This window comes from Aphelocoma coerulescens, chromosome 34, assembly GCF_041296385.1.
Source record: "Aphelocoma coerulescens isolate FSJ_1873_10779 chromosome 34, UR_Acoe_1.0, whole genome shotgun sequence".
NCBI lineage: Eukaryota > Metazoa > Chordata > Aves > Passeriformes > Corvidae > Aphelocoma > Aphelocoma coerulescens.
This window is the reverse complement of record NC_091045.1, coordinates 211,531-237,899: the sequence shown is the minus strand read 5'-3', so window position 1 is coordinate 237,899 and position 26,369 is coordinate 211,531. Positions and strand designations below refer to the sequence as shown.

At 63.2% G+C, this 26,369-nt stretch overlaps 1 protein-coding gene across 1 annotated transcript in view; it reads right to left on the bottom strand.

The window, feature by feature from the left end:
• The window catches only part of LOC138100449 (latent-transforming growth factor beta-binding protein 4-like), a 51,136-nt gene that overhangs the window by 16,114 nt on the left and 8,653 nt on the right, over positions 1-26,369 (bottom strand). The window contains exons 4-20 of the mRNA XM_068998289.1: positions 24,708-24,786; positions 23,946-24,068; positions 22,258-22,425; positions 20,063-20,197; positions 18,774-18,905; positions 18,020-18,145; positions 14,748-14,873; positions 13,158-13,277; positions 11,171-11,296; positions 10,955-11,080; positions 8,267-8,389; positions 6,813-6,944; positions 4,247-4,378; positions 3,559-3,684; positions 2,546-3,085; positions 2,370-2,432; positions 383-703 (exon numbers count right to left, since the gene is read on the bottom strand). Coding sequence (XP_068854390.1) covers positions 383-703; positions 2,370-2,432; positions 2,546-3,085; positions 3,559-3,684; positions 4,247-4,378; positions 6,813-6,944; positions 8,267-8,389; positions 10,955-11,080; positions 11,171-11,296; positions 13,158-13,277; positions 14,748-14,873; positions 18,020-18,145; positions 18,774-18,905; positions 20,063-20,197; positions 22,258-22,425; positions 23,946-24,068; positions 24,708-24,786 — 2,698 coding nt within the window. The remainder of the gene's footprint in view (positions 1-382; positions 704-2,369; positions 2,433-2,545; positions 3,086-3,558; positions 3,685-4,246; positions 4,379-6,812; positions 6,945-8,266; positions 8,390-10,954; positions 11,081-11,170; positions 11,297-13,157; positions 13,278-14,747; positions 14,874-18,019; positions 18,146-18,773; positions 18,906-20,062; positions 20,198-22,257; positions 22,426-23,945; positions 24,069-24,707; positions 24,787-26,369) is intronic.

The window sequence follows — 26,369 nt, the reverse complement described above, 5'->3', positions numbered from 1 at the left end:
CTCCCAAACCCCTCCCAATCTCACTCCAAACCTTTTGGGGTCTCTCACCTGTACCAGGTGTGGGGCAGGGCTGCCCGGGGCACTGTGCCCCCCACGCCCACCCCAAACCCACCCCAAATTCACCCCAAATCTCCCCCAAATCCACCCCAAATCCACCCCAAACCCACCCCAAACCCCTCCCAATCTCACCCCAAACCTTTTGGGGTGTCTCTCACCTGTACCAGGTGTGGGGCAGGGCAGCCCGGGGCACTGTGCCCCCCATGCCCACCCCAAATCTCCCCCAAATCCACCCCAAATCCATCCCAAATCCACCCCAAACCCACCCCAAACCCCTCCCAAACCCCTCCCAAACCCGCCCCAAACCTTTTGGGGTCTCTCTCACCTGTGCCAGGTGTGGGGCAGGGCTGCCCGGGGCACTGTGCCCCCCATGCCCACCCCAGGGTGCAGCAGCACTGCGGGCGAGTGACGTTTGGGGCCAGGAGCCCGCAGGCCCTACTGAAGCACGAGGCCAGCGCGGAGCCGGGCGGGTTTGGGGGCGTTTGGGGCGGTTTTGGGGTCTGTGGGGTCGGGGCGGCTCCGCAGCGGCCGCTGATGGGGTCGAACTCCTGCCGGGAGTCGGGGCAGAGGCACAGGAAGGAGCCCTCGACGTTCTCGCAGCGCTCGGCCCCACAAACCCCGCGCAGGGTCTGGCACTCGTCCACGTCTGCGGGGTTTGGGATTTGGGATTTGGGATTTGGGATTTGGGATTGGGATTTGGTGTGGGAAATGGGGTCAGAATGGGGTGGGAATGGGGGATTTAGGGACGGGATGAGCGCTCGGCCCCACAAACCCCGCGCAGGGTCTGGCACTCGTCCACGTCTGCGGGGTTTGGGATTTGGGATTTGGGATTTGGGATTTGGGATTGGGATTTGGGATGGGAAATGGGGTCAGAATGGGGTGGGAATGGGGGATTTAGGGACGGGATGAGCGCTCGGCCCCACAAACCCTGCGCAGGGTCTGGCACTCGTCCACATCTGCGGGGTTTGGGATTTGGGGGATTTGGGATTTGGGATTTGGGATTTGGGATTTGGGGTGGGAATGGTGTGGGAATGGGGGATTTAGGGACGGGATGGGCGCTCGGCCCCACAGACCCCGCGCAGGGTCTGGCACTCGTCCACGTCTGCGGGGTTTGGGATTTGGGGGATTTAGGATTGGGATTGGGATCAGGATTTGGGGTGGTAATGGGGGATTTAGGGACGGGATGAGCGCTCGGCCCCACAAACCCCGCGCAGGGTCTGGCACTCGTCCACGTCTGCGGGGTTTGGGATTTGGGATTTGGGATTTGGGGTGGGAAATGGGGTGAGAATGGGGTGGGAATGGGGGATTCAGGGACGGGATGAGCACTCGGCCCCACAAACCCCGCGCAGGGTCTGGCACTCGTCCACGTCTGCGGGGTTTGGGATTTGGGGGATTTGGGATTTGGGATTTGGGATTTGGGATTTGGGATTTGGGATTGGGATTTGGGATCTGGGATTGGGATTTGGGATTTGGGATAGGAAATGGGGTGGGAATGGGGGATGCTCGGCCCCACAGACCCCGCGCAGGGTCTGGCACTCGTCCACGTCTGCGGGGTTTCGGATTTGGGGGATTTGGGATTTGGGATTTGGGATTTGGGATTTGGGGTGGGAATGGTGTGGGAATGGGGGATTTAGGGACGGGATGGGCACTCGGCCCCACAAACCCCGCGCAGGGTCTGGCACTCGTCCACGTCTGCGAGGTTTGGGATTTGGGGGATTTGGGATTGGGATTGGGATTGGGATTGGGATTTGGGATTTGGGATTTGGGATTTGGGATTTGGGGTGGGAAATGGGGTCAGAATGGGGTGGGAATGGGGGATGCTCGGCCCCACAAACCCCGTGCAGGGTCTGGCACTCGTCCACATCTGCGGGGTTTCGGATTTTGGATTTGGGATTTGGGATTTGGGATTTGGGATCAGGATTTGGGATTTGGGATTTGGGATTTGGGATGGGAATGGGGTGGGAATGGGGGATGCTCGGCCCCACAAACCCCGCGGAGGGTCTGGCACTCGTCCACACGACACTGGGAGAGAGATTTGGGTGTCCCCAGGGTGGTGGCCGTGTCCCCAGGGTGGTGGCCATGTCCCCAGGGTGGTGGCCATGCCAGGTAATCTCATAGCCGGGGTCGCAGGCGCACTGGGATGGGACTGGGGACACTGGGATGGCCACAGGGAGTGGGATTTGGGTGTCGCCAGGGTGGTGACCGTGTCCCCAGGGTGGTGGCCGTGTCGCCAGCCCACGGTGGCCGTGTCCCCAGGGTGGTGGCCGTGTCCCCAGGGTGGTGGCCGTGTCGCCAGCCCACGGTGGCCGTACCCACGCAGTGGTGGCCGTGCTGGGCGGTCTCGTAGCCGGGGTTGCAGGCGCACTGGGATGGGACTGGGGACACTGGGAGCGGGATTTGGGTGTTGCCAGGGTGGTGACCGTGTCCCCAGGGTGGTGGCCGTGTCCCCAGGGTGGTGGCCAGGGTCGCCAGCCCACGGTGGCCGTACCCACGCAGTGGTGGCCGTGCCGGGCGGTCTCGTAGCCGGGGTCGCAGGCGCACTGGGATGGGACTGGGGACACTGGGATGGCCACAGGGGCCACTGGGACTGGAATTTGGGTGTCCCCAGGGTGGTGGCCGTGTCCCCAGGGTGGTGGCCGTGTCCCCAGGGTGGTGGCCATGCCAGGTAATCTCATAGCCGGGGTCGCAGGTGCACTGGGATGGGACTGGGGACACTGGGATGGCCACAGGGAGTGGGATTTGGGTGTCCCCAGGGTGGTGGCCGTGTCCCCAGGGTGGTGGCCGTGTCGGCAGCCCACGGTGGCCGTGTCCCCAGGGTGGTGGCCGTGTCGCCAGCCCACGGTGGCCATACCCACGCAGTGGTGGCCGTGCTGGGCGGTCTCGTAGCCGGGGTCGCAGGCGCACTGGGATGGGACTGGGGACACTGGGATGGCCACAGGGAGTGGGATTTGGGTGTCCCCAGGGAGGTGGCCATGCCAGGTAATCTCATAGCCGGGGTCGCAGGCGCACTGGGATGGGACTGGGGACACTGGGATGGCCACAGGGGCCACTGGGACTGGAATTTGGGTGTCCCCAGGGTGGTGGCCGTGTCCCCAGGGTGGTGGCCGTGTCCCCAGGGTGGTGGCCATGTCCCCAGGGTGGTGGCCGTGTCGGCAGCCCACAGTGGCCGTGTCCCAAGGGTGGTGGCCGTGTCCCCAGGGTGGTGGCCGTGTCCCCAGGGTGGTGGCCATGCCAGGTAATCTCATAGCCGGGGTCGCAGGCGCACTGGGATGGGACTGGGGACACTGGGATGGCCACAGGGAGTGGGATTTGGGTGTCCCCAGGGTGGTGGCCGTGTCCCCAGGGTGGTGGCCGTGTCGGCAGCCCACGGTGGCCGTGTCCCCAGGGTGGTGGCCGTGTCCCCAGGGTGGTGGCCGTGTCGCCAGCCCACGGTGGCCATGTCCCCAGGGTGGTGGCCGTGTCCCCAGGGTGGTGGCCGTGTCCCCAGGGTGGTGGCCGTACCCACGCAGTGGTGGCCGTGCTGGGCGGTCTCGTAGCCGGGGTCGCAGGCGCACTGGAAGGAGCCGGGCAGGTTGTGGCAGGTGGCGTGGGGGCCGCACAGGGTCCCGTTGGAGCACTCGTCCACGTCTGGGGCGGGAACGGGAATGGGATTGGGGCCATCCGGAGCTCCTTGGCCACACCCCGGCCATGGCCCTGGCCCCAGTGTCCATCCCAGTCCCTGTGTCCATCCCAGTTCAGTCCCTGTGTCCATCCCAGTCCCTGTGTCCATCCCAGTCCAGTCCCTGTGTCCATCCCAGTCCCTGTGTCCATCCCAGTCCCGTATCCCGTGTCCCCAAATTCCCATTCCCCGCCATCCCCAGCCCTGAATCCCAGCTGGCACTTGGAATCAATCCCCATAACCCCATATCCCATATCCCAAATCCCCATATCCCATATCCCCATATCCCCATCCCATATCCCAAATCCCCAAATCCCCATCCCAAATTCCCAAATTCCCAAATTCCCAAATCCCCGTCCCTCACCGACGCAGTCGCCGCCATGGCCGGGCCTGAATCCCGGCTGGCACTCGGGATCAATCCCCATAATCCCATATCCCAAATCCCCAAATCCCCATATCCCATATCCCAAATCCCCAAATCCCCATATCCCAAATCCCAAATTCCCAAATTCCCGAATCGCCGTCCCTCACCGACGCAGTCGCCGCCGTGGCCGGGCCGGAATCCCGGCTGGCACTCGGGAACGCAGCGATAGGAGCCGGGAATGTTCTCGCACCGCTGGGCCCCGCAGAGCCCGGCCCCGTACTCCTGGCACTCGTCCACATCTGCGGGCACCGGGATGGGGACGTTGGGATGGGGACATCGGGATGGGGATATTGGGATGGGGACATTGGGATGGGGACACTGGGATGGGGATATTGGGATGGGGATATTGGGATGGGGACATCGGGATGGGGACACCGGGATGGGGACGTTGGGATGAGGACGTTGGGATGGGGACATCGGGATGGGGACACCGGGATGGGGACACTGGGATGGGGATATTGGGATGGGGATATTGGGATGGGGACATCGGGATGGGGACACCGGGATGGGGACGCTGGGATGGGGATATTGGGATGGGGATATCGGGATGGGGACACCGGGATGGGGACATTGGGATGGGGATATTGGGATGGGGACACCGGGATGGGGACACCGGGATGGGGACATTGGGATGGGGATATTGGGATGGGGATATTGGGATGGGGACACCGGGATGGGGACATTGGGATGGGGACACTGGGATGGGGATATTGGGATGGGGACATCAGGATGGGGACGTTGGGATGGGGACACCAGGATGGGGACATTGGGATGGGGATATTGGGATGGGGACATCGGGATGGGGACACCGGGATGGGGATATTGGGATGGGGACACCAGGATGGGGACACCGGGATGGGGACATTGGGATGGGGACATTGGGATGGGGACATTGGGATGGGGATATTGGGATGGGGACATTGGGATGGGGACACAGCGGGATGGGGACGTTGGGATGGGGACATTGGGATGGGGACATCGGGATGGGGACGTTGGGATGGGGACATTGGGATGGGGATATTGGGATGGGGACATTGGGATGGGGATATTGGGATGGGGACACAGCGGGATGGGGACATTGGGATGGGGACAGCGGGATGGGGATATTGGGATGGGGATATTGGGATGGGGACACCGGGATGGGGACGTTGGGATGGGGACACCAGGATGGGGACATTGGGATGGGGATATTGGGATGGGGACATCGGGATGGGGACACCGGGATGGGGATATTGGGATGGGGACACCAGGATGGGGACACCGGGATGGGGACATTGGGATGGGGACATTGGGATGGGGACATTGGGATGGGGATATCGGGATGGGGACACTGTGGGATGGGGACATTGGGATGGGGATATTGGGATGGGGACATTGGGATGGGGACATTGGGATGGGGATATTGGGATGGGGACATTGGGATGGGGACACAGCGGGATGGGGACGTTGGGATGGGGACATTGGGATGGGGACATCGGGATGGGGACGTTGGGATGGGGACATTGGGATGGGGATATTGGGATGGGGACACAGCGGGATGGGGACATTGGGATGGGGACACCGGGATGGGGATATTGGGATGGGGATATCGGGATGGGGACAGCGGGATGGGGACACCGGGATGGGGACATTGGGATGGGGATATCGGGATGGGGACATTGGGATGGGGACATTGGGATGGGGACAGCGGGATGGGGACATCGGGATGGGGATATCGGGATGGGGACATTGGGATGGGGACATTGGGATGGGGACATCGGGATGGGGACATTGGGATGGGGACATTGGGATGGGGACATCAGGATGGGGACATTGGGATGGGGACATTGGGATGGGGATATCGGGATGGGGACATCGGGATGGGGACATTGGGATGGGGACATTGGGATGGGGACATCAGGATGGGGACATTGGGATGGGGACATTGGGATGGGGATATCGGGATGGGGACATCGGGATGGGGATATTGGGATGGGGATATTGGGATGGGGACATCGGGATGGGGACACCGGGAACCCCTGGCTCCAGGCTGGGAGCAGCCCCCAGACCACCCTGATCCCTGTGCCCATCCCAATTCCCGTGTCTCCGTTCCCATCCCGGTCTCCCAGTCCCCACATCCCCATATCCCCATTCCCATCCCACTCCCCATGGCCCCATTTCCATCCCAATCCCAATAGCCCCATTCCCATCCCAGTTCCCATATTCCAATCCCAGTTCCCATATCCCCATATCCCCATATCCCATATCCCATATCCCATATCCCATATCCCCATCCCAAACCCAAATTCCCAAATTCCCAAATTCCCAAATCCCCATATCCCCATATACCCATATCCCAAACCCAAATTCCCCATATCCCATATGCCAATCCCAAATTCCCAAATTCCATATCCCCGTATCCCCGTATCCCCATATCCCCATATCCCATATCCCCATATCCCCATCCCAATCCCAAATTCCCAAATTCCATATCCCCATATCCCCATATCCCATATCCCAATCCCATATCCCAATCCCAAATTCCCAAACTCCCAAATTCCCAAATTCCCCAAATCCCAAATCCCCAAATCCCCATATCCCAATCCGAAATTCCCAACTTCCCAATATCCCCATATCCCAAATCCCATATCCCCATATCCCAAATTCCCAAATTCCCGAATCCCCGTCCCTCACCGACGCAGTCGCCGCCGTGGCCGGGCCGGAATCCCGGCTGGCACTCGGGAACGCAGCGATAGGAGCCGGGAATGTTCTCGCACCGCTGGGCCCCGCAGAGCCCGGCCCCGTACTCCTGGCACTCGTCCACGTCTGCGGGCACGGCCGGAGCCTCCGGACCCATCCCAGAGTCTGGACACTCCGAGCGACCCCGTCCCACCCCAATCCCGGCCATCCCCTCACACCGGACACGGCTGGACCCATCCCAGAGGCTCTGGACATTCCGAGTGACCCCATCCCACCCAATTCCCGGCCATCCCCTCACACCGGACACGGCCGGACCCATCCCAGAGTCCGGACACTCCGAGCGACCCCGTCCCACCCCAATCCCGGCCATCCCCTCAAACCGGACACGGCCGGACCCATTCCAGAGGCTCCGAGTGACCCCATCCCACCCCAATCCCGGCCATCCCCTCACACCGGACCCTCCGGTCCCATCCCAGAGGCTCCGGACATCCCCATCCTGCCCCATTCCCGGCCATCCCCTCACACCGGACACGGCCGGACCCATTCCAGAGGCTCCGAGTGACCCCATCCTGCCCCATTCCCGGCCATCCCCTCAAACCGGACACGGCCGGACCCATTCCAGGGGCTCCGAGTGACCCCGTCCCACCCCAATCCCGGCCATCCCCTCACACCGGACCCTCCGGACCCATTCCAGAGGCTCCAAGTGACCCCATCCCACCCCATTCCCGGCCATCCCCTCACACCGGACACGGCCGGACCCATCCCAGAGGCTCCGAGTGACCCCGTCCCACCCCAATCCCGGCCATCCCCTCACACCGGACCCTCCGGACCCATTCCCGTCCATCCCCACACACTGGACCCTCCGGTCCCATTCCAGAGGCTCCGAGTGACCCCGTCCCACCCCATTCCCGGCCATCCCCTCACACCGGACACGGCCGGACCCATTCCAGAGGCTCCGAGTGACCCCATCCCACCCCAATCACGGCCATCCCCTCACACCGGACCCTCCGGACCCATTCCAGAGGCTCCGGACATTCCGAGTGACCCCGTCCTGCCCCATTCCCGGCCATCCCCTCACACCGGACCCTCCGGTCCCATTCCAGAGGCTCCGAGTGACCCCATCCCACCCCAATCCCGGCCATCCCCTCACACCGGACCCTCCGGTCCCATTCCAGGGGCTCCGAGTGACCCCATCCCGCCCCATTCCCGGCCATCCCCTCACAACAGACACGGCCGGTCCCATTCCAGAGGCTCCGAGTGACCCCATCCCACCCCATTCCCGGCCATCCCCTCACACCGGACCCTCCAGACCCATTCCAGGGGCTCCGAGTGACCCCATCCCGCCCCAATCCCGGCCATCCCCTCACACCGGACCCTCCGGACCCATTCCAGAGGCTCCGGACATTCCGAGTGACCCCATCCCGCCCCATTCCCGGCCGTCCCCTCACCCTGGCACTCGGCCTTGGCATCGTCCGTGCGGAAGCCGGCCGGACACTGGCACTGGAAGGAGCCGTCGGTGTTGAGGCAGCGGCCGCCGGCGCAGACGTCCCCGCGCTGGCACTCGTCCACGTCTGGGATGGACAGGGGGACACCAGGATTGGGATGGGCATGGGGACACTGGGATGGACATAGGGACACTGGGGACACTGGGGTGGACATGGGGACACTGGGATGGGCATGGGGACACTGGGAGGGGCATGGGGACACTGGGATGGACATGGGGACACTGGGATGGACAGGGGGACACCGGGACTGGGATGGGCATGGGGACACTGGGATGGATATGGGAACACTGGGGACACTGGGATGGGCATGGGGACACTGGGACTGGGATGGGCATGGGGACACTGGGATGGACATGGGAACACTGGGGACACTGGGATGGGCATGGGGACACTGGAACTGGGATGTATATGGGGGCACTGGGGACACTGGGATGGACATGGGAACACTGGGGACACTGGGATGGGCATGGGGACACCAGGACTGGGATGGGCATGGGGACACTGGGATGGACATGGGAACACTGGGGACACTGGGATGGGCATGGGGACACTGGAACTGGGATGTATATGGGGGCACTGGGGACACTGGGATGGACATGGGGACACCAGGACTGGGATGGGCATGGGGACACTGGGATGGACATGGGAACACTGGGGACACTGGGGTGGACATGGGAACACTGGGGACACTGGGATGGGCATGGGGACACCAGGACTGGGATGGGCATGGGGACACTGGGATGGACATGGGAACACTGGGGACACTGGGGTGGACATGGGGACACTGGGGACACTGGGGTGGGCATGGGGACACTGGGACTGGGATGGGCATGGGGACACTGGGATGGACATGGGAACACTGGGGACACTGGGATGGACATGGGAACACTGGGGACACTGGGATGGGCATGGGGGCACTGGGACTGGGATGGACATGGGGACACTGGGATGGACAGGGGGACACTGGGATGGACATGGGGGCACTGGGATGGGCGTGGGGACACTGGGATGGACATGGGGGCACTGGGATGGACATGGGGACACTGGGACTGGGATGGGCATGGGGACACTGGGATGGACATGGGAACACTGGGGACACTGGGATGGGCATGGGGACACTGGAACTGGGATGTATATGGGGGCACTGGGGACACTGGGATGGACATGGGGACACCAGGACTGGGATGGGCATGGGGACACTGGGATGGACATGGGAACACTGGGGACACTGGGGTGGACATGGGAACACTGGGGACACTGGGGTGGACATGGGGACACTGGGACTGGGATGGGCATGGGGACACTGGGATGGACAGGGGACACCAGGACTGGGATGGGCATGGGGACACTGGGGACACTGGGATGGACATGGGGGCACTGGGACTGGGATGGACATGGGGACACTGGGATGGACAGGGGGACACTGGGATGGACATGGGGGCACTGGGATGGGCGTGGGGACACTGGGATGGACATGGGGACACTGGGACAGGGATGGGGACACCAGAACTGGGACAACCACAGGGACACTGGGACTGGGACACCGGGACTGGGATGGAGGCACCAGAACTGGGACAACCCTGGGGACACCGGGACTGGGATGGAGCTGGGGACACTGGGACTGGGATGAGGACACCGGGACAACCACAGGGACACTGGGATGGGGACACTGGAACTGGGACAGGGACACCGGGACAACCCTGGGGACAGTGGGACTGGGACGGGGACCCTGGGACTGGGATGGGGACACTGGGACAGGGACACCGGGACAACCACAGGGACACTGGGACTGGGACAGGGACACCGGGACTGGGACAACCCTGGGGACACTGGGACTGGGATGGGAACACTGGGACTGGGATGGGGACACCAGAACTGGGACAACCCTGGGGACACCGGGACTGGCATGGGGACACCGGGACTGGGACACTGGGACTGGGACAGAGACACCGGGACTGGGACAACCCTGGGGACACTGGGACTGGGATGGGGACACTGGGACTGGGACACTGGGACTGGGACAGAGACACCGGGACTGGGACAACCCTGGGGACACTGGGACTGGGATGGGGACACTGGGACTGGGACACTGGGACTGGGACAGAGACACCGGGACTGGGACAACCCTGGGGACACTGGGACTGGGATGGGGACACTGGGACTGGGATGGGGACACCAGAACTGGGACAACCCTGGGGACACTGGGATCGAGACAGGGACACTGGGACCGGGACGGGGACACCAGAACTGGGACAACCACGGGGACACTGGGACTGGGATGGGGACACTGGGACTGGGATGGGGACACCAGAACTGGGACAACCCTGGGGACACCGGGACCGGGACGGGGACACCAGAACTGGGACAACCACGGGGACACCGGGACCGGGACAACCCTGGGGACACCGGGACCGGGACGGGGACACCAGAACTGGGACAACCACGAGGACACCGGGACGGGAACACCAGGACAGGGACACCGGGACCACCACGGGACCACCAGCACCAGGACAACAACCCCAACCACCCCCTCCCCAAAAAACCACCACAACCCCGAGCCCCCCGTGACCTCCACCACGCCCTCGGGTGTCCCCAGGAGGTGCCACCCCCTGTCCCCCGCTGTCCCCTCACCGGCGCAGGCGGTGCCGTCGGCGGTGCCGGCGAAGCCGTCGGCGCAGAGGCAGCGGAAGGAGCCGGCGGTGTTGACGCACTCGCCGTGCGGGAAGCAGAAGTCGCCCTCCAGGCACTCGTTGACGTCTGTGGGGCCACCAGGGCGTCACCAAGGATGGGGCGGTGGCACCGCCGGGTTGTCCCCGATGGGGGTGGGGGGGGGGGGTCCCCGCTCACCCTGGCAGGCGGTGGCGCCGGCCGTGGCGCGGTAGCCGCGGTGGCACTCGCAGCGGAAGGAGCCGGCGGTGTTGAGGCAGCGGCCGTGGGGGGCGCAGGGGGAGCCCCCCGAGCACTCGTCTACATCTGGGGGGACATCGGGGGTCACTTGGGGACACCCGGGGTCACCCCAAGTCATGGGGACACCATAGCGGGGTGGCCACAGGAGATACGGGGTCTCCAAGACCTCCAAGTCATGGTGACCCCAAGTTGTGGTGACCCCAAGTTGTGGTGAACCCAAGCTGTGGTGACCCCAAGTCATGGTGACCCCAAATTGTGGTGACCCCAAGCACCCATCTGCGTCTGGGGGGACATCAGGGGCCACCTGTGGCCACCCTGAGTTGTGGGGACACCATAGCGGGGTGGCCACAGCAGATATGGGGTCTCCAAGACCTCCAAGTCATGGTGACCCCAAGTTGTGGTGACCCCAAGTTGTGGTGACCCCAAATTGTGGTGACCCCGAGCACCTGTCCATGTCTGGGGGACATCGGGGGTCACCTGTGGCCACCCTGAGTCATGGGGACACCATAGTGGGGTGGCCACAGGAGATATGGGGTCTCCAAGACCTCCAAGTCATGGTGACCCCAAGTTGTGGTGAACCCAAGCTGTGGTGACCCCCATGGTGTGGTGACCCCATAACAGAGTGACCAGAGGTCATGGTGACCCCAAGTTGTGGTGACCCCAAATTGTGGTGACCCCAAGCACCCGTCTGCATCTGGGGGGACATCGGGGGTCACCTGTGGCCACCCTGAGTCATGGGGACACCATAGCGGGGTGGCCACAGGAGATACGGGGTCTCCAAGACCTCCAAGTCATGGTGACCTCATGGAACGGTGACCCCGTGGCGTGGTGACCTCTCATGGGACCCCAAGACGGTGACCCTCAAAATCATGGTGACCCCATGAAGCGATGACCCCAAATCATGGTGACCCCAAGATGGTGGCCCCCAAAATCATGGTGACCTTTCATGGGACCCCAAGATGGTGACCCCCAAAATCATGGTGACCCCATGAAGTGATGACCCCAAATCATGGTGACCTCGAATTATGGGGACCCCGTGGCGTGGTCACCTTGAATTATGGTGACCCCAAGATGGTGACCCCCAAAATCATGGTGACCTCTCACAGGACCCCAAGATGGTGACCCCCAAAATCATGGTGACCCCCTGAAGCGATGACCCCAAAATCATGGTGACCTTGAATTATGGGGACCCCGTGGCGTGACCTCTCATGGGACCCCGAGATGGTGACCCCCAAAATCATGGTGACCTCCATGAAGCGACGACCCCAAAATCATGGTGACCTTGAATTATGGTGAGCCCAAGATGGTGACCCCCAAAATCATGGTGACCCCCTGAAGCGATGACCCCAAATCATGGTGACCTCGAATTATGGGGACCCCGTGGCGTGGTCACCTTGAATTATGGTGACCCCAAGATGGTGACCCCCAAAATCATGATGACCTCTCACAGGACCCCAAGATGGTGACCCCCAAAATCATGGTGACCCCCTGAAGCGATGACCCCAAAATCATGGTGACCTCGAATTATGGGGACCCCGTGGCGTGACCTCTCATGGGACCCCGAGATGGTGACCCCCAAAATCATGGTGACCTCTCACAGGACCCCAAGATGGTGACCCCCAAAATCATGGTGACCCCATGAAGCGACGACCCCAAATCATGGTGACCTCGAATTATGGTGACCCCAAGATGGTGACCCCCAAAATCATGGTGACCTCTCACGGGACCCCAAGATGGTGACCCCCAAAATCATGGTGACCTCTCACGGGACCCCAAGATGGTGACCCCCAAAATCATGGTGACCCCATGAAGCGATGACCCCAAATCATGGTGACCTCATGGAACGGTGACCCCATGGGGTGGTGACCTCTCATCTGGGGGTGTCTCTGGTGGCACCGAGGTGGCACCGGGTGGCCCCGGGGGGTACCTGCGCAGCGGCCCTGTCGCAGGCGGAAGCCGTCGGGGCACGGCTGGCACCGGAAGGAGCCCGGGGTGTTGACGCACTCCTGGCCGGGACACGCCAGGTGGTTCTCGCACTCGTCGATGTCTGAGGGGACACCGGGGGACATCAGGGGACATCAGGGGACATCAAGGGGGGACCCCGAGTCATGGGGACCCACCCCGGGACCCCAAATCACAGGGATCCCATAACAGAGTGACCACGAGTTGTGGTGACCCCATAACAGTGGTGACCCCAAGTCGTGGTGACCCCATAACAGTGACCCCAAGTCATGGTGACCCCAAGTCATGGTGACCCCAAGTCGTGGTGACCCCATAACAGTGACCCCAAGTCATGGTGACCTCAAGTCGTGGTGACCCCAAACCGTGGTGACCCCAAGTCATGGTGACCCCAAACCATGGTGACCCCAACTCATGGTGACCCCGTAACAGTGACCCCAACTGATGGTGACCCCAAACCCTGGTGACCCCAACTCATGGTGACCCCAACTCATGGCGACCCCAAGTCATGGTGACCCCAAACCATGGTGACCCCATAAAAGTGACCCCAAGTCATGGTGACCCCAACTCATGGCAACCCCAAGTCATGGTGACCCCGTAACAGTGACCCCAACTCATGGTGACCCTGTAATGGTGACCCCAATTCATGGTGACCCCAAACCGTGGTGACCCCAAGTCATGGTGACCCCAAGTCATGGTGACCCCATAACAGTGGTGACCCCAACTCATGGTGAGCCCAAGCCATGGTGACCCCAACTCATGGTGACCCCAAACCGTGGTGACCCCATAACAGTGGTGACCCCAAACCGTGGTGACCCCAAACCGTGGTGACCCCATAACAGTGACCCCAAACCGTGGTGACCCCAAGTCATGGTGACCCCATAACAGTGACCCCAACTCATGGTGACCCCAACTCATGGTGACCCCAAACCATGGTAACCCCAAACCGTGGTGACCCCATAACAATGATGACCCCAAGTTGGGGGTGACCCCATAGCAGTGACCCCAACTCATGGCTACCCCAAACCATGGTGACCCCAAACCGTGGTGACCCCAAACTGTGGTGACCCCATAACAGTGACCCCAAGTCATGGTGACCCCAAACCGTGGTGACCCCATAACAGTGGTGACCCCAAACCGTGGTGACCCCATAACAGTGACCCCAACTCATGGTGACCCCAACTCATGGTGACCCCAACTCCTGGTGACCCCAAACCGTGGTGACCCCAACTCATGGTGATCCCATAACAGTAGTGACCCCAACTCATGGTGACCCCAAATCATGGTGACCCCAACCCATCATGACCCCAAACCGTGGTGACCCCAACTCATGGTGACCCCATAACAGTGGTGACCCCAAGTTGGGGGTGACCCCATAACAGTGACCCCAAACCTTGGTGACCCCAAACCGTGGTGACCCCAACTCATGGTGACCCCAAACCATGGTGACCCCAAACCATGGTGGCCCCAAGGACCGCTGACCCCAGAGACCCCCTCCCAGTGCCCCCAGTGGCACAGAGACCCCTCCCCATCGCCCACCCCGGTGCCCCCCGCTCACCCTGGCAGGGCTGGTCACCCCCGGAGCCCCGGTAGCCCGCCGGGCACACGCACTGGTAGCCCCCGGGCCGGTTCTCGCAGCGCCCGTGGGCGCAGGGCGGGGGGCTCTGGGCGCACTCGTCCACGTCTGGGGGGGCACAGGTGGGGTTTGGGGGGGTTACAGGTGTGCCCAGGTGTGCCCAGGTGTGCCCAGGTAGGGTTTGGGTTGTGCCCAGGTGTGCCCAGGTAGGGTTTGGGGAGGCACAGGTGAGGTTTGATGTGTGCCCAGGTGTGCCCAGGTGGGGTTTGGGAGGTTACAGGTGTGCCCAGGTATGCCCAGGTGTGCCCAGGTGTGCCCAGGTGTGCCCAGGTGGGGTTTGGGGAGGCACAGGTGAGGTTTGATGTGTGCCCAGGTGTGCCCAGGTGGGGTTTGGGGAGGCACAGGTGAGGTTTGAGGTGTGCCCAGGTGTGCCCAGGTGGGGTTTGGGGGGTTACAGGTATGCCCAGGTGTGCCCAGGTGTGCCCAGGTGGGGTTTGGGGAGGCACAGGTGAGGTTTGAGGTGTGCCCAGGTGTGCCCAGGTGTGCCCAGATGTGCCCAGGTAGGGTTTGGGGAAGCACAGGTGAGGTTTGGGTTGTGCCCAGGTGTGCTCAGGTGGGGTTCAGGGGGTTACAGGTGTGCCCAGGTGGGGTTTGGGGAGGCACAGGTGAAGTTTGGGTTGTGCCCAGGTGGGGTTTGGGGGGTTACAGGTGTGACCAGGTGTGCCCATATAGGGTTTGGGGAGGCATAGGTGAGGTTTGGGTTGTGCCCAGGTGTGCCCAGGTGAGCTTTGGGTTGTGCCCAGGTGTGCCCAGGTGTGCCCAGGTGTGCCCAGGTGAGGTTTGGGTTGTGCCCAGGTGTGCCCAGGTGTGCCCAGGTGTGCCCAGGTGTGCCCAGGTGAGGTTTGGGTTGTGCCCAGGTGTGCCCAGGTGTGCCCAGGTGTGCCCAGGTGTGCCCAGGTGAGGTTTGGGTTGTGCCCAGGTGTGCCCAGGTGTGCCCAGGTGTGCCCAGGTGAGGTTTGGGTTGTGCCCAGGTGTGCCCAGGTGTGCCCAGGTGTGCCCAGGTGAGGTTTGGATGGTGCCCAGGTGTGCCCAGGTGTGCCCAGGTGTGCCCAGGTGAGGTTTGGGTTGTGCCCAGGTGTGCCCAGGTGTGCCCACGTGTGCCCAGGTGAGGTTCGGATGGTGCCCAGGTGTGCCCAGGTGTGCCCAGGTGTGGCGCTGACCTCGGCACTCGGTGCCCGCTGGCTCGGAGGTGAAGCCGGGCCCGCAGAGGCACCGGAAGCTGCCCACGGAATTCTCGCAGCGCCCCGGCGAGCAGGGCGGGGGCACCTGGCGGCACTCGTCGATGTCTGGGGGGTGGGCACAGGTGGGCACAGGTGAGCCCCGGCGGGGCTCCGAGGGCCACAGGTGGGCACAGGTGAGCTCCGGCGGGGCTCCGAGGGCCACAGGTGGGGCTCGGGCTGTGCCCGGCGGTGCCCAGGTGAATTTTTGGGCTCCCCCTGACCTCGGCGCTCGGTGCCCGCCGGGTTTGGGGGGGCCACAGGTGTGCCCAGGTGTGCCCAGGTGTGCCCAGGTGGGCTTTAAACCCCCTTAAACACCCTTTAAACACCCCCAGGACCCCTTTAAAGACCCTAAAACCCCCCAAAATCCCCCCCGGAGCCCCCTCCCCACTCACCCACGCAATGGGTGCCCCCAGGTCCCCTTTGAGCCCCCCCAAAACTGCCCCAAATCCCCCTCAAAACCCCTTTGAACCCCCCAAAACTCCCCTAAATCCCCCCCAAATTCCCCCCAGGACCCCTTTAAAGACCCTAAAACCCCCCAAAATCCCCCCCAGAGCCCCCTCCCCACTCACCCACACAATGGGTGCCCCCAGGACCCCTTTGAACCCCCCCAAAACTCCCCCAAATTCCCCCAAATTCCCCCAAAACCCCCCCAAATCTACCCCAGGAGCCCTTTAAAGACCCTAAAACCCCCCCAAAATCCCCCCCCGGAGCCCCCTCCCCACTCACCCACACAATGGGTGCCCCCAGGACCCCTTTGAACCCCCCCAAAACTCCCCCAAATCCCCCCCAAAACCCCTTTGAACCCCCCAAAACTCCCCCAAATCCCCCCCAAATCCCCCCAAAACCACTTTGAACCCCCCAAAACCCCCCCAAATCCTCCCCAGGACCCCTTTAAAGACCCTAAAACCCCCCCAAAATCCCCCCCCGGAGCCCCCTCCCCACTCACCCACGCAATGGGTGCCCCCAGGACCCCTTTGAACTCCCCCAAAACTGCCCCAAATCCCCCCAAATTTCCCCCAAAACCCCTTTGAACCCCCCAAAACCCCCCCAAATCCTCCCCAGGACCCCTTTAAAGACCCTAAAACCCCCCAAAATCCCCCCCGGAGCCCCCTCCCCACTCACCCACGCAATGGGTGCCCCCAGGACCCCTTTGAACCCCCCCAAATTCCCCCAAAACTCCTTTGAACTCCCCCAAATTCCCCCAAATCCCCCCCAAATTCCCCCCAGGACCCCTTTAAAGACCCTAAAACCCCCCCCAAAATCCCCCCCGGAGCCCCCTCCCCACTCACCCACGCAATGGGTGCCCCCAGGACCCCTTTGAACCCCCCCAAAACTGCCCCAAATCCCCCTCAAAACCCCGTTGAACCTCCCAAAACTCCCCTAAATCCCCCCCAAATTCCCCCCAGGATCCCTTTAAAGACCCTAAAACCCCCCAAAATCCCCCCCGGAGCCCCCTTCCCACTCACCCACACAATGGGTGCCCCCAGGACCCCTTTGAACCCCCCCAAAACTGCCCCAAATCCCCCCAAATTTCCCCCAAAACCCCTTTGAACCCCCCAAAATCCCCCAAAATCCTCCCCAGGACCCCTTTAAAGACCCTAAAACCCCCCAAAATCCCCCCCGGAGCCCCCTCCCCACTCACCCACGCAATGGGTGCCCCCAGGACCCCTTTGAACCCCCCCAAAACTCCCCCAAATCCCCCCAAAACCACTTTGAACCCCCCAAAACCCCCCCAAATCCTCCCCAGGACCCCTTTAAAGACCCTAAAACCCCCCAAAATCCCCCCCCGGAGCCCCCTCCCCACTCACCCACGCAATGGGTGCCCCCAGGACCCCTTTGAACCCCCCCAAAACTGCCCCAAATCCCCCCAAAACCACTTTGAACCCCCCAAAACCCCCCCAAATCCTCCCCAGGACCCCTTTAAAGACCCTAAAACCCCCCAAAATCCCCCCCCGGAGCCCCCTCCCCACTCACCCACGCAATGGGTGCCCTGGGGGCTGAGCCAGAAGCCCCCCCGGCACAGGCAGGTGTAGCCCCCTCCCCCCCGGGGCACGCAGCGCCCGGGGCCGCACACGGCGGGGTCCCGCTGGCACGGGGACACTGCGGGGAGATTTGGGGGGAATTCGGAGGATTTTGGGCAATTTGGGATCGGGATTTGGGATAAGGGACACGGACACGGACCAGGACCCCCCCTAAGAGCCCCAAAACCCCTCCAGGACCCCAAAACTCCCCCCAAGACCCCTCCCCTCATAAGCGCTGGGGTCCCGCTGGCACGGGGACACTGCGGGGAGATTTGGGGGGAATTCGGGGGATTTTGGGCAATTTGGGATCGGGATTTGGGATAAGGGACAGAGACACGGACCAGGACCCCCCCAAACCCCTCCCTAAGAGCCCCAAAACCCCTCCAGGACCCCAAAACTCCCCCCAAGACCCCTCCCCTCATAAGCGCTGGGGTTCTGCTGGCACGGGGACACTGCGGGGAGATTTGGGGGGAATTCGGGGGATTTTGGGCAATTTGGGATGGGGATTTGGGAATTCGGGGGTCGGGAATTGGGATACGGATCTCCCAAAACCCCCCTCCCCCCCGCTAGTTCCCCCCAGGACCCTCTAGGACCCCCCCAAACCCCCCTAAATTCCCCTAAAACCAACCCAAACTCCCCAAATCCCCCCCAAATCCCCCAAAATCCCCCCAAAATCCCCCCAAAATCCCCCAAAATCCCCTCCTTACCTGGCTCCGGGGGGGGCAGGGTGGGCAGGGCCCCCCCAAAATCGGGGCTGGGCCGGGGCACCACGATGACCTCGGGGCCGGGGGGGGGCGGCGGGGGGGGCCGGGGGGTCCCGAACTGGGGGGGCTCCGGGGCTGGGGGGGGGGGGGAGAGGTGGGGGAGGGTCAGATTTGGGGAAATTTGGGGGCTTAGGAGGGGTTTTAGAGGGGATTGGGGGGGGAATTTGGGGGTTTAGGAGGGGTCTTAGAGGGATTTGGGGGGGAATTTGGGGGTTTAGGAGGGGTTTAGAGGGGATTTGGGGGTTTAGGAGGGGTTTTGGGGGGAATTTGGGGGTTTAGGAGGGGTTTTAGAGGGGATTTGGGGGGGTTGGGGGGTTTAGGAGGGGTTTTAGAGGGGATTTGGTGGGGAATTTGGGGGTTTAGGAGGGGTTTTAGAGGGGATTTGGGGGGGTTGGGGGGTTTAGGAGGGGTTTTAGGAGGGATTTGGGGGGATTTGGGGGTTTAGGAGGGGCTTTAGAGGGGATTTGGGGGGGTTGGGGGAGGTTTAAGGGGGTTTAGAGGGGATTTGGGGATTTAGGCGGGGTTTGGGGGAGTTTAGAGGCGTTTTGGGGCAGTTTAAGGAGCTTTAGGGCCACCAGGGATTTCAGGGGGTTCAGAGGGGGCTTTGGGGGGGTTCAGGGGGGTTTTAGCTCAAGTTTAGTGGGATTTAGGCGGGGTTTAGGGGAATTTTGGGCGTTTTGGGGCTGTTTAAGGAGGTTCAGGGGGGTTTTAGCTCAAGTTTAGTGGGATTTAGGCGGGGTTTAGGGGAATTTTGGGCGATTTAGTGGCGTTTAGAGGCGTTTTGGGGCTGTTTAAGGAGCTTTAGGGGGCTTTAGGGCCACCAGGGATTTCAGGGGGTTCAGAGGGGGTTTTGGGGATGTTTTGGGGGGGTTCAGGGGGGTTTTAGCTCAAGTTTAGGGGGATTTAGGCGGGGTTTAGGGGAATTTTGGGCGATTTAGTGGCGTTTAGGGGCGTTTTGGGGCTGTTTAAGGAGCTTTAAGGAGCTTTAGGGCCACCAGGGATTTCAGGGGGTTCAGGGGGGGTTTTGGGGATGTTTTGGGGGGGTTCAGGGGGGTTTTAGCTCAAGTTTAGGGGGATTTAGGCGGGGTTTAGGGGAATTTTGGGCGATTTAGTGGCGTTTAGGGGCATTTTGGGGCTGTTTAAGGAGGTTTAAGGAGCTTTAGGGCCACCAGGGGTTTCGGGGGGGCTCAGGGGGGGTTCCGGGGGGTCCGCGGGGGTTTTGGGGGGCTCACAGGCGGTCGGGGGGGCGCGGGGGGGGCCCAGCGGGACCCCGGTCACGTCCTGGCCCAGGAATTGGGTGTTGATGCGCAGGTCCGAGGGCGAGTAGTGGTAGCCGGGCCCCGCCGGGCAGATCTCCTTGAACCCCTCTTTTTTTGGGGTGGGGGGGGTCAGAATTGGGTCGGGGGGGTCAGAATTGGGTCGGGGGGGTCGGATTTGGGTCGGGGGGGTCGGATTTGGGGGGGGACACACCCCAAAATTTACGCCCCGGGGGTAAAATCGGCTGGGAAAGGAGGGGGGGGGAGGGGGCAAAAATGGGGCTGGGGGTGGCCAGAAATTTGGGGAGGGGTCCCAGGAATTGGGGGGGGTCGGGATTTGGGTCGGCGGGGTCGGAATTGGGGGGGGGACACCCCAAAATTTGCAGCCCGAGGCAGAATTGGTCAGGAAAGGGGGGGGGGAGAGTCTGGGGGGGGCGGGAATTTGGGGAGGGGTCCCAGAATTTGGGGAGGGGTCCCAGGATTTGGGGGAGGGGTCCCAGAATTTGGGGAGGGGTCCCGGGATTTGGGGAGGAGTCCGGAAATTTGGGAGTGTCCCGGGAATCGGGGGAGGGGTCCCAAAAATATGGGGAGGGGTCCCGGGAATTTGGGGAGGGGTCCCAGAAATTTGGGGGGGGAACTGGGAATTTGGGGAGGGGTCCCAGGAATTTGGAAGGGGTCCCGGGAATCGGGGAGGGGTCCCAGGAATTTGGGAGTGTCCCAAAAATTTGGGGAGGGGTCCCAGGATTTGGGGAGGGGTCCCAGGATTTGGGGAGGGATCCCAGAAATTTGGGGAGGGGTCTGGGAATTTGGGGAAGGATCCCCAGGAATTTGGGGAAGGGTCCCAGAAATTTGGGGGGGGATCTGTGAATTTGGGGAGGGGTCCCGGGAATTTTGGGGAGGGGTCCCAGGAATTTTGGGGAGGGGTCCCAAAAATTTGGGGAGGGGTCCCGAGAATTTGGGGAGTGTCCCAAAAATTTGGGGAGGGGTCCCAGGATTTGGGGAGGGGTCCGAGGATTTGGGGAGGGGTCCCAGAAATTTGGGGGGGGAACTGGGAATTTGGGGAGGGGTCCCAGGAATTTGGAAGGGGTCCCGGGAATCGAGGAGGGGTCCCAGGAATTTGGGAGTGTCCCAAAAATTTGGGGAGGGGTCCCAGGATTTGGGGAGGGGTCCCAGGATTTGGGGAGGGATCCCAGAAATTTGGGGAGGGGTCTGGGAATTTGGGGAAGGATCCCCAGGAATTTGGGGAAGGGTCCCAGAAATTTGGGGGGGGATCTGTGAATTTGGGGAGGGGTCCCGGGAATTTTGGGGAGGGGTCCCAGGAATTTTGGGGAGGGGTCCCAAAAATTTGGGGAGGGGTCCCGAGAATTTGGGGAGTGTCCCAAAAATTTGGGGAGGGGTCCCAGGATTTGGGGAGGGGTCCGAGGATTTGGGGAGGGGTCCCAGAAATTTGGGGGGGGAACTGGGAATTTGGGGAGGGGTCCCAGGAATTTGGAAGGGGTCCCGGGAATCGAGGAGGGGTCCCAGGAATTTGGGAGTGTCCCAAAAATTTGGGGAGGGGTCCCGAGAATTTGGGGAGTGTCCCAAAAATTTGGGGAGGGGTCCCGGGATTTGGGGAGGGGTCCCGGGATTTGGGGAGGGGTCCCGGGAATTTTGGGGGGGATCCCAGGAATTTTGGAGAAATCGGGGCGGATTTTTGGGTGGAATTTCGGGTTTTTTGGGATCCCCAAGTCCCAGAATTTTTTTTTTTTTTTTGGGGGGGTGGTCTCCCCAAATTGGGGGCGGTCCCAAAAATTTGGAATAACCGAGAAATTTTTAATTTTTTGGGGTGGAGGGGGGGGATCCCAGGACTTCTGCGGGGCGACCCAGGCGGATTTTTGGGTGGAATTTCGGGGTTTTTTGGGATCCCAAACACCGGATTTTTTTCCCCCAAACTGGGGAGGGCTCCCAGGAATTTCGGGATGGTCCCAAAAATTTGGGAAAACCCCGGAATTTTTCATTTTTTGCGGCGGGGGAGGATCCCAGGACTTCTGCGGGGCGACCCAGGCGGGGCTTTTGGGTGGAATTTCGGGGTTTTTTTCGCTCCCCAAACCCCCGGATTTTTTTCCCCCGATTCCGGGTCTGGGGAGGGGGTTCCCCCCCCCCCACCCCCATCAATTGAGGGGGGGTCTCACCGGATCCGAAGGGGGGGCAGAGCAGGCAGGAGCCCCCCCAGGCTTTGCCCACGCGGCTGCAGCAGCAAACCTGGCGGGTGATGTTGCGCAGGGTGGGCAGCGCGCAGCCCCCCCCCTCCCGCAGCAGCCGGAAACACGGCCCGCGGGCCTCGGACAGCACCTGCTGGGCTGGGGGGGCACCTGGTGAGCGCCTGGAGCCCTCCCAGTTTGGCCCAGTTCGGCCCAGTTTGGCCCAGTGCAGCCCCAGCCCGTCCTATCCCAGCCCAGCGCGGCCCGGCCCCGCCCGGACCGGGTGGAATTGGGGCCCCCGCAGAGCATTTGGGGGAGGTTTTTGGGGTGGGGGAGGCACCTGGTGAGCGCCTGGAGCCCTCCCAGTTCATCCCAGTTTGGCCCAGTTTATCCCAGTTTATCCCAGTCCGTCCCAGTTCAGCCCCAGCCCGTCCTATCCCAGCCCAGCGCCGCCCCGCCCCTCCCGGACCGGGTGGAATTGGGGCCCCCCCAGAGCATTTGGGGGAGGTTTTTGGGGTGGGGGAGGCACCTGGTGAGCGCCTGGAGCCCTCCCAGTTCATCCCAGTTCATCCCAGTTCATCCCAGTTCAGCCCAGTCCGTCCTATCCCAGCCCAGCGCGGCCCCGCCCCTCCCGGACCGGGTGGAATTGGGGCCCCCCCTCGGGGTTCTGATGGCACCTGCTGGGCTGGGGGGGCACCTGGTGAGCGCCTGGAGCCCTCCCAGTTCGGCCCAGTTTATCCCAGTTTGGCCCAGTTTATCCCAGTCCGTCCTATCCCAGCCCAGCGCCGCCCCGCCCCTCCCGGACCGGGTGGAATTGGGGCCCCCCCTCGGGGTTCTGATGGCACCTGCTGGGCTGGGGGGGCACCTGGTGAGCGCCTGGAGCCCTCCCAGTTCATCCCAGTTTGGCCCAGTTTGGCCCAGTTTATCCCAGTCCGTCCCAGTTCAGCCCCAGTCCGTCCTATCCCAGCCCAGCGCCGCCCCGCCCCTCCCGGACCGGGTGGAATTGGGGCCCCCCCAGAGCATTTGGGGGAGGTTTTTGGGGTGGGGGAGGCACCTGGTGAGCGCCTGGAGCCCTCCCAGTTCATCCCAGTTCATCCCAGTTCATCCCAGTTCAGCCCAGTCCGTCCTATCCCAGCCCAGCGCGGCCCCGCCCCTCCCGCACCGGGTGGAATTGGGGCCCCCCCAGAGCATTTGGGGGAGGTTTTTGGGGTGGGGGAGGCACCTGGTGAGCGCCTGGAGCCCTCCCAGTTCATCCCAGTTTGGCCCAGTTTATCCCAGTTTGGCCCATCCCATTCCCAAACCGCCAAATCCCCCAAATAACCCAAAAAAATCCCAGAAATGCCCCCAAACCCCCAGAAATGACCCCAAACTCGGCTCACAGATGCAGCTGGAGCAGGACGAGTCCAGCAGGAATCCCAGCCCCAATCCCACTCCCACCACTCCAAATCCCCCAAACAACCCCACAAATAACCGCAAAAACCCCCAGAAATGCCCCAAAACCCCCAGAAATGGCCCCAAACTGGGCTCACAGATGCAGCTGGAGCGGGACGAGTCCAGCAGGAATCCCAGCCCCAATCCCACTCCCACCACTCCAAATCCCCCAAACAACCCCACAAATAACCGCAAAAACCCCCAGAAATGCCCCAAAACCCGCAGAAATGGCCCCAAACTGGGCTCACAGATGCAGCTGGAGCGGGACGAGTCCAGCAGGAAGCCCGGCGGGCACAGGCAGGCGAAGCCGCCGCGGGTGTTGGTGCAGAGCCCGTGCTGGCACAGGGTCCCCTCCTGGCACTCGTCCACGTCTGGGGGGCGAGGGGACCAGAAGAGGGGAGGGGAGGTCGGGACCCATCCCCCCAAAATCCCCCCCAAAATCCCCCCAAATCCCCCCCAAAATCCCCCCCAAAATCCCCCAAAACCCCCCCAAAATCCCCCCAAAGCCCCCCCAAAATCCCCCCAAAATCCCCCCCAAAATCCCCCAAAATCCCCCCAAAATCCCACCAAATCCCCCCCAAAATCCCCCCAAAATCCCCCCCAAAATCCCCCCAAAATCCCCCCCAAAATCCCCCAAAATCCCCCCCCAAAATTCCCCCAAATCCCCCCAAAATCCCCCCAAAATCCCCCCCAAATCCCCCCCAAATCCCCCCCAAATCCCCCCCAAATCCCCCCAAAATCCCCCCCAAAATCCCCCCCAAATCCCCCCAAAATCCCCCCAAAATCCCCCCCAAAATCCCCCCCAAAATCCCCCCAAAATCCCCCAAATCCCCCCAAAATCCCCCCAAAATCCCTCCAAATCCCCCCCAAAATCCCCCCAAATCCCCCCAAAATCCCCCAAATCCCCCCAAATCCCCCCAAAATCCCCCCCAAAATCCCCCCAAATCCCCCCAAAATCCGGGCTCCATCCCGGAGCGATCCCCAAAACGTCGGGAATTGGGGGCGCTCACCCTCGCAGGAGCCGTTGCGGCGCTGGAATCCCGGGGGGCACGGCTCTGCCGGGGGGGGCACCGGGGTCACCCTGGGCACCTGTGGGGCACCTGTGGGGCACCTGTGGGGCACCCTGGGCACCCTGGGCACCTGTGGGGCACCCTGGGGCACCTGTGGGGCACCTGTGGGGCACCCTGGGGAACCTTTGGGGCACCCTGGGGCACCTGGGGGGCAACTTTGGGGCACCTGTGGGGCACCTTTGGGGCACCTGTGGGGCACCTGTGGGGCAACTTTGGGGTACCTGTGGGGCACCTTTGGGGCACCCTGGGGCACCTTTGGGGCAACTTTGGGGCACCCTGGGGTACCTGTGGGGCAACTTTGGGGCACCTGTGGGGCACCCTGGGGCACCCTGGGTACCCTGGGGCACCTGTGGGGCACCTGTGGGGCACCTTTGGGCACCTGTGGGGCACCCTGGGCCACCTGTGGGGCACCCTGAGCACCCTGGGGCACCTGTGGGGCACCTGTGGGGCAACTTTGGGGCACCTGTGGGGCACCCTGGGGCACCCTGGGTACCCTGGGGCACCTGTGGGCACCCTGAGCACCCTGGGGCACCCTGGGGCACCTGTGGGGCACCTTTGGGGCAACTTTGGGACACCTTTAAGGCACCTGTGGGGCACCTTTGGGGCACCCTGGGCACCTTGGGGACACCGCTGGGGCACCTTGGGGGGGACACCTGTGGGGCACCTTTGGGGCACCTTTGGGGACAACCGCTGCGGCACCTGTGGGGCACCTTGGGGTCACCGTTGGAGACACCTTTGGGGCACCTGTGGGGCAACTCTGGGGCACCTTTGGGGCACCCTGGGGACACCACTGGGGCACCTTGGGGACACTTTGGGGACATCTCTGGGGACACCTTTGGGGCACCCCCCCTTTGTCACCTCCCCGTCCTCACGTTGGCACCCCCACCCCCCACCCCCCGGGTGTCCCGGTGCCCCCCCGGTGTTTGTCCCCCCCCCGGTGCCCCCCCGGTGCCCCCCCGGTGTTTGTCCCCCCTCGATGTCCCCCCCCGTGCCCCCCCCGATGTCCCCCTCGGTGTCCCACCGGTGTTTGTCACCCCCCCATGTCCCTCCCCCGGTGCCCCCCCCGTGTCCCGGACCCCCCCGGTGCCCCCCGGTGTCCCCCTGGGTGCCCCCCCGGTGTCCTTCCGGTGTCCCCCCCGGTCCCCCCCCCGGTCCCCGCCCCGCTGCCCCCCCGTATCCCGGACCCCCCCCGCTGCCCCCCCGCTGCCCCCCCGGTCCCCCCCTCCGGTGTTTGTCACCCCCGGTGCCCCCCCCGTATCCCGGTGCCCCCCCCGGTGTTTGTCACCCCCCATCTCCCCCCCCGGTGCCCCCCCATATCCGGTCCCCCCCGGTGTTTGTCACCCCCCCCGGTGCCCCCCCGCCCCCCCCCCGGTGACCCCCGGTGCCCCCCTGGTGTCCCCCCCCGGTGCCCCCCCCGTGTCCCGGACCCCCCCCCGGTGCCCCCCGGTGCCCCCCGGTGCCCCCCCCCGGTGTCCCGGGTGCCCTCCCCGGTCCCCCCCCAGTGTTTGTCACCCCCCGGTGCCCCCCCCGTATCCCGGCCCCCCCCGGTGCCCCCCCGGTGCCCCCCGGTGCCCCCCCTGTGCCCCCCCCGTATCCCGGCCC